Source organism: Perissodus microlepis, chromosome 15 (genome assembly GCF_051167445.1).
Source record: "Perissodus microlepis isolate ML-2025 ecotype Zambia chromosome 15, ASM5116744v1, whole genome shotgun sequence".
Taxonomy (NCBI): domain Eukaryota; kingdom Metazoa; phylum Chordata; class Actinopteri; order Cichliformes; family Cichlidae; genus Perissodus; species Perissodus microlepis.
Genome location: NC_140475.1, coordinates 30,410,624 through 30,418,932, shown reverse-complemented (window position 1 = coordinate 30,418,932; position 8,309 = coordinate 30,410,624). Strand labels below are relative to the sequence as shown.

The 8,309-nt window shown below is 37.5% G+C and overlaps 1 protein-coding gene across 1 annotated transcript; it reads right to left on the bottom strand.

The window, feature by feature from the left end:
• Positions 1-5,835: 5,835 nt before the first annotated feature.
• On the bottom strand, positions 5,836-7,501 carry lyrm2 (LYR motif containing 2). Its single transcript, XM_084954328.1, has 3 exons — positions 7,403-7,501; positions 6,288-6,428; positions 5,836-6,107 (listed from the first exon to the last, which is right to left on the bottom strand). Exons 1-3 carry the CDS (start codon positions 7,445-7,447, stop codon positions 6,027-6,029), a joined length of 267 nt encoding a protein of 88 aa, XP_084810454.1. The 5' UTR covers positions 7,448-7,501; the 3' UTR covers positions 5,836-6,026.
• Between the last annotated feature and the right edge of the window lie 808 nt (positions 7,502-8,309).

The window sequence follows — 8,309 nt, the reverse complement described above, 5'->3', positions numbered from 1 at the left end:
ACAGGTTGAGCAAAAGAGTGGGTGAAGTTTTGCCTTTTCTCATCCTCCTGTAAGCTTTGATATTTTTTGCTTTTCCTGCTTCAAATATTCATAAAAAAATTTGGATAATTTTCCTTTTTGTGTCATAGTGAATACTAAAAAAACATATACTACATGTTCATTTTAAAAACACATCAATTGGCTGATGGTGTATGATATTAAAAGGAAATGAAGGCTACTTTTTGATAAGATCAGCATTTGCTGCATACCTTATCAGGTTAGTGTGGGATCACTGCAGTTATAGTTGGGATACACTGTGTACAACTGCAATTAGTGCCAATTTATGTTTCCAAATCAAACCCTTATGACTCCTTAAAATGAAGTCATGGCTTTCTGACTCCCTTCAAGTTCAATCTTTTTTCTATTCTGAAATAGTTTCATTTGAAGGACTTTTTAATACCTGAAGATCAGCTATGCCTCAGAGCTGTTGGGACTCACAAATTGGAAACTGCTGCTCCTGGGCTTTCCTTCTAAACTCCCTCAGTGGATGACATAAACCACAAAGACTTCTCTATCAGTGTATAGAGAGCCACCCGTTTCCTTCACTGCATCCAGTTTAGTGTTGCATCGGTGCCCTCTTCTGTTCATCCTGCATCCTTCGTGCTGCTGCAGATAAAACTCTGTGCCTGTTGGAAGGTAGAGGAGGGGAAAACAAAAGACTCCTTTACATTTTGCCTTCACAGTGAGAACGAGGGCCAAAAGCTTGACCTCACATTCTTCGCCCTGATCATTTCTCCTGAATGACTCCATGTATCTGCTGTATTTTCTGTTGCGCATGTTTACTCAGCTAATTTTCAGTTTAAATCAGCAGTTCTCTCATTATGAGCCTGCTTATGTTCATCTCAAGGTTGCAGATGAGGATCAGTGTCTGCCTGCTGTTGTAAAATGTTGGTCCTCCAGGCTGCAGAGAGCAAGTGTAAACAGCCACTTTGATGTGTCGCATGCTTAATTTGAAGCTTGTAAACATCATTTTCTTAATGATAATACATTTCCAATAACTGAAATAAACCTTAGCCTGAGCGCGAGAGATGGAGTCAATATGAATAAATAAAACAGATGAGATTTCTAGTTCAAACTGTAAACATCATCCCGACTGTGAGCATTTGCTCCCATATTCTGCCAAATGCTTGTACTCAAACTAAAAATATGTTTGAGATATTACTATTCTGGATATTAATGCATAATCTCTGTGGTGTTTATGCTGAGCTTCCTGAAGGTCATTTGGCCAATTTTGAAGCAGTGGGGCTCTCATCTAAGTGTTTCCTTTTCTACAACCTTCTGTGGAAGGTGTAAATGAGCGGAAACCCAGAGCCAATAATAACTTTCATATTTGATATTTTCCAAGAAATTCATTATTCGCAAAAGATTTTTACTATTAAGATTCAGTCTTTTTTGGGTGTCTCCCTCCTCACAGTAAAATTGTGTGCAAGCATAAAAATCAGCACTAATTGTCTTTAAAGACCATCGTGTGAATTAGGTTCTCCTGCTGATTTAAAAACCTGCTGCAGTGCTTTGTAACATTTTTTGGCATATTTAAAACATTATTTTTAACCCATTTTGAACCTGTGTGGTTATTTTTGACTGACTCCTATCAGACCTGGAAACCATGGACAACTTCAAGTTCAGTAAACCAAATGTGGTCAGTGACAATGTCTTCCACATCCAGTGGTCCCTCATAAGCTTTGAGCACAAAAGGTCTGCACCATTTCCAAAGCACCACGACTGCAGTTTCCATGGTGGACGTAAAAAGCGCACGTGACGCTGTGACGTAGGCTAGAATCTTAGACCACTGAAGCACTTAATCTACCATCATATTTTATTGATCTACATGGCCTGACTGGAGGAAATATTATTTTGGTTAAATATTGACTATTTATGAGGCTGAAAATACTTTTAAGTTTGCCCATCATTACTGAACATGAGGTCTCCAGTTGGTGCAGTTCAGCTGTTTTCAGTTAAGTTTACAAAGAATGAACAAACCTCACTGTGTTTATGTTGAACAATTTTTGTACAACATTTTTTGATACCTACAGCTCCTAAATGGTCTGAGCCACAGTTTAATGTTGGCACTGCTAAAAGTAAACTTTCTACCCATTTCAATGGCAAAAATAAATATACTTTTCAAAAGTCTTAACACACTGTATGTGGTGTTTTGTGATCCACTGCTTCTTCCTAGTGATACTACGTACAATGATTAGTGATTTATAACACTGCTGCATCAACCCCAAAATGATGTGTTTGCATTTATAGAGGTTTGAAACAATATAAATAGATTAAAACAGACAGATAAAAAGTGACACATAAAACAAACATTGTTAATTTCTAATTTAGTTTCATTCATTTCATCATTAACTTGCACTCGCACTACTACACTGCCATTTTACGTTCAGCCCATTAGGTGGCACAGTGCACTTGTGGCAGGATAGTGCTAACATGTAAGCAAGATAAAAGACTGGCATCCTTGCTGGTATCCAGTAAGGGAAGCAACACATTCATAAGAGAATTCTGAGTAAAACCAAAGTTAGTTATAGTAACTAGTTACTACAAGTAACGAGAAAGGAACGAGTAACCTTTGATAGAAATAACTACTAATGTAACTAAGTTACTAATTTAAAGTAACTTACCCAACACTGTGCACATGTATTTTTATTTTCTTTTGTGCACTTGTCTCAAAATTTCAACAAATGTAAGCAAACTTTGTGTGGAAACAGTGATTGAAAGCCTCAGCTGTGATGCAAGAAACTCAATAACAGTTAAAGGTTTGCACACACCTTCTTTTAAAATCACTACATTAGTGAAGAGATAAAGAGAGAAGCACCCCCAAAATGAATCAAAGCACCCCCAAAGATTTCTTACTTTTTTTGACAATAATTGCTGTTTGTGTGACACACTACTAAAAATATAAAAAGCATACAGTACTTGGTTGAGACGTAACATTTTAATGACAAAAGTTTGGTCCCCCCCCCCCCCAAAAAAAAAAAACAAAAAAAAAAACTTTCCAGCTCTCTAGCACCCTTGCTGCCAGACCGATGGTGGCTGAGACGCAGCGGAGCGGAGGTGTAAGTGTCTGGCTTAAAACAAGACATATTAGCTGCATTTAACCTTCAGTTACTCTTTATATAGTTAGGTAGGCGTCAGGCCATGTTTCTTTTTAGCTGAAAAACATTACACCCAGATAATCTGCAGTCTCGAAAACCTTTCCGTCGATGTTTGCTACCCTACAATCCGTCCTGCTCTGTAGTAAAATCAGCGACATTTGACCGTAATTTTTCATCTAATTGAATCTATTTGTGTATGATTGTCAGTCCAAAGAGGGTAATATGAGGAGAAAGTACAAGGTCAGGAAGAACCAGGTAAGAAAACAGACAAGGAATAGTGACAGGCAAAACAGAAACTGTTAAACTGACAAAGAGAAAAAACCTGATTTTACTCATACAGTCTGGAAATTGTGTCCTCCCTATATTAAAGCTGCTACACAGAATCTGCAAAACAAACTGGGTTGAAACATTTTTGACCCTCTTTAACAACATTCCAACATAACATTATCATTGATTGCGGAGATTAAAATTAATGATATATTATGTGGTTCAGCCACAACTTTACTAAAACCTCAGCCAGTAATAGGTAGGCCAACTTTTGGACCGTCCAGTTGTCTGTATGACTGCCGCAGTACGTACATCACATTTGCACACTATCAGAAAGTGCCAAACAGCCCTGGTGGAGTGAGGAGCTGTAAAGAGAAGCAGAGTGCTCTGTTTATATTCTAAAAATGTTTTAAGCTAGCTTGTTTCAAAGATTCTGTACTGCAGCTTTAAATGTTTTCCAAAAGCACACATACACTTAACTTGTCAGTGTTTCTCAAACTTTTTACAGTGTGTACCACCTGAGAAAAATGTCAAGCTCTCCCAAGGACCACTATGAATGTATGAAACTCATAAATCTTACAACACAAAATTAGTATTATTAAATTAGTAAAATTAGTATCTGCAGTAAAGATTTTTTTTTTCATACATTATATACATTCTACCACAGGCAAAGTTGCCTCCATCTTTATAGTTTTTTATTAATATTTTGTAATAATTTATTCTGTTTTGGGAGTGTTTTTTTATGTATCTGTATTATACTGTTTACTTTTTACTCACTATTGGTGTCATTCATTGTCATGTTTTGTGACGAGGACCCAGGCACAGAGAGACTTGATGAATTTAAGAATCTTATGATTTAATAAAGAAATTTGCAGACTTGCAGAGAGATGGTAAAATTTTGATGACCGATAACAGAGACGAAGACAACAGATGACAAGGACAGGAAGGAACAGGTGTTTAAATGCACCAAGGAGACAGTCATAGAGAACTTGGGACAACTGGAGACATTTAAGGATGCAGGGACTGAAAGAGACAGGGAAGAAGTCTCATCGTGACGTGTAAAGTTTATCTTGCTTGGCTGGGCAGCTCTCTGGGTGCTCAGCACCCCCAAAGCTCTGATCCTAGAATTGCCGCTGTTCTCAGGTCATCTTATTATGGCAACAGACTCTGTGAATGGTTATTTAACAAAGTTAAAATAATAATAATAAAAAAACACACACACTCTGACTGAACTCTTACCTGTGTATTTCAGTGGCATAAATTGCAAGCCAGCATTTTAATTCTGATATCACCAAGCAGTTCACAAAAATGTGAAGTTAACTGCTTAACACCGGCTGCTGATTTAGAAATCAGCAGCAGGTACACACATTAACTGGAAATAGTGACAGAGGCAATGTGCCTAGTATAGTATGAAAGAGGGGGTTGATGGATGTGCTGACACCGATTTGAAGAGTAGGTGCACTTTCTAAATATGTCTATATTAACATTCTTACTGTTACTTTTTATGACTTCATTTAAATGCCCGAATAAGCGCTGTTAAAAATGTGTTCCATTCATATGTTCCTTATCAAGGCTGTGGGGGGGCTGGAGCCTATCCCAGCTGTCATAGGGCAAGAGGCAGGATCGCCAGTCTATCGCAGGGCTAACACAGAGACAGACAACCATTTGCACTTACATTCACACCGATGGGCAATTTAGAATCATTAGTTAACGTAACCCCACTAATTGCATGTCTCAGGTTTGTGGGAGGAAGCCGGAGTACCCAGAGAGAACCCACAGAAACACGGGGATAACATGCAAACGCAGATGGTGGAATCGAACTCAGGACTGTGAGGCGACAGTGCAGTGCGTGCCATATCAGGATGATGAGATCATAGTGGCTTTACTGTTACATAAAGGTTGAAGGTTCTGTGACACTAATCTGCTCCAGAGCAGGTTAGGGACATAGCTCAAATTATCATGATTTACCCCAGTCAGAAGTGAACGAACTTTGTTGTACAGAAAATCCAGGGTTTCTGAATTTGAGAGGTTCTCTGGTCTGCAGATGCTTACATCTTTTGGAACATTAAAATCTTTAAAGATACCAGTTGACTTTGAAAAAAAAAAAAAAAATCCAAAACCATCTTTAAGACTGTCCTCTCCTGGGTTCCTGTGTACAGTGAGTGTATACTATAAGGAAAGATGCAAAGCAATACATGCTTGCTCTTTGTGGTAAAATCCAGGAATATCATGTTTTTCTATACCACCAAATCGCAATAACTGTTGCGTCATTGTAAGGTAAAGACCCTACAGTAAGACAAAACCCCACATCGCTCCGAGTGTCCCCGTAAGGACACGTTGTCATGTTGCAGTATTACTGTCTGCTGTATCACTACGGTTGCTGTTACTCTATTTGATACCAGAAAAAATGCATTAAAAAAAGATCAAGGTGTTTGTCATTTCATACATTATTCTTTATTTAACACATGTACAGTATAAACAGTGCCAATATACACACGTGGCAGATGGGTTCAATCAGACTCTCAGGTGGTCTCGATTCCCACATTCCCACACCAAATATTATTCCTCACTAAAAACCAGTCAAATAGAGTACAAAACAGGAACTCCAGCAGCTTGCAGTCATTAACTGTGGGCCAACGCCAGAGACTTCTGCAGCTCCTCCAGGTGATTGGAAGCTTGTGTGATCATCATACGGATTGCATCCTGAATTGACCAGACAGACACATTAAATAACACAGTTTGAACATTTAGTCCAAGAGGGGAAAAACTCAGATGCTGCTCACTGTTTATTTTCTTTTACCTATATCTAACTTTTGATCTGATGACACAATGACTTTTAGTGGACCTGGTAAAACAAAAGTGAAAAAAACAACAACTGTGTACCTCATGTGTGACATTCTTGTTCCTATGGAATTCCTCTCTGGCCCAGTCTCTCAAGAACTTCCTATCTGCCTCATCTGGCACCCGTCGTATGGTCCTCAGCATGTTTCTGTAGATCCCCAACACATTCTGCCTGTGTAAAAACTTAGCCAAACGTATGCTATTAGGGCACACAGTTTAATATATGCGGTTGTGCTAGGACCAAATCTGGTTTAATGCTTTTAGTGCCACTGTTAATAATGTTAGAAACTTATTTAAAAACACGCAGTATTGCTCTGATAATATGCACAGATTCCTTAGAGACTCTTCTAACCTAAGTATGAAACAACATACTTAAAAACAACATCCCTGCACTAAGTAACCACAGAATTTTTAAATTGTTGTTCTGCGACACATAGAAAGAAGAGGACATTTGTAATTTTCTATTGAGTAAATATTTTCATTTCTACATTGTTTTTACAGAACTCCTAAATACTATTTAAACTAAGAAGACTATATAATCTCAACATTTGGTATAATTTAGATAGATGACTTTGTGCTCTTATTTTATTGGTCAGCTCTTTCTCACAAAAATATCTTACCATCTACTCGTTTCATTTGTTTTGACAATGTCTGTATTCCTTAATGGTCTGTCCAGTGTCTGATACTGTGTGTGTTTATTCCAAAGTTCGATAACTTTTTCTTCAAGAAGGAAAAACTAAACAAAACACTAAGAACTGGGGTTATTTTTGTACGACTCTTCAGAAAAGGCCACTGATGCCACAGTATGCTATCCCAGCAAAGATTTGGACCTTTAATGACTGTCGTTTTTTCACGATGTCTTGCAGCGCATGAAAAACAGTTTCAAAATAAAAGGTGAAAAGGTTTCTAAACAGAAGGCATAAATGTCGACTTTCGTTTTTGCCGGGGTACCTGAACACTTTGGGCCAGAACATGACGTTCTTTTTCACCATGTTTGCTAGGAGGTGACGGGCGTACATTGGGACTAGCTAGTAGTAGGGTACAGAGAACTAATAAAGCTAGCCTGTTAGCTACTCAACTTTTTTAGATTTTACACCGAACACTGCTGTAGATGTTTCATATCATATATATATATATATATATATATATATATTTACCTGCTTTAAAGAAAGCGCAGCAGACGGCAACCGTGAAACGGTCATATTTACTCGGCACTTTCACAGGCGGATGTTGAGATGACGCTAATAGCGCCTCACTGTTTCTCGCCCCCTGGTGGAGCGGAGGACATAACAAGAACCAGTACCGACAGAAAGTGCTAAGTTTTATTTTTGTGGCATTTGATGGTGACCCTTTATTTCGGAGTTGCAAACAAATTAATACACACACACACAATCGATTTACTATGTTTATCATTACCCCCACTTGCCCCACAGAGAGAGGAAAAAAACTGAAAAATATGTTGAAATATATAATAATTACACATACTACTAGTCATCAATTTCATGTTCTTCCAAAAGCACATTCCAGTTTGTTTGTTTTTAACTGAATAATGGTTGAACAGGTCCATCCACAGTTTTAATAAATGGAAATACAAAATGTCATCAGATTATCGCCCCCTTCTGTGTCGATACACTTCCTGGCAACATATTACTTTACTATCATTATACATAATTTGTGTGCTTTATATTTTAAGATTAATTTTAAGATTAACTGTTTAACACATTAACTGTTCTTGAATTTAAGATTTCACGATTTTTGACTACAAAAATAGTGTTAGTGTGTGGGCTGTAAATCCTGCTTAATTATTTCAATTGTTCTTTTCTGAAGTTTACATAAAGTTTACATAAAGGTTGAAGTATGCATTTCCCCAGACTTCTAAACAGTACTTAAGAAAGGCAAAAAGTAATGCAAAATATGGTGTGCAGCTTGTTTGTACTCTCTGCTCATATTGCCTTCATATTAAATAATTTTTTCTTTTTAAAGAACTTATTTTAATATTGCACTCAACAACAAGCAAAGCTCCCTAAAAGAAAAATGTAACTTCAAGGGCCAAATTGCATTGTA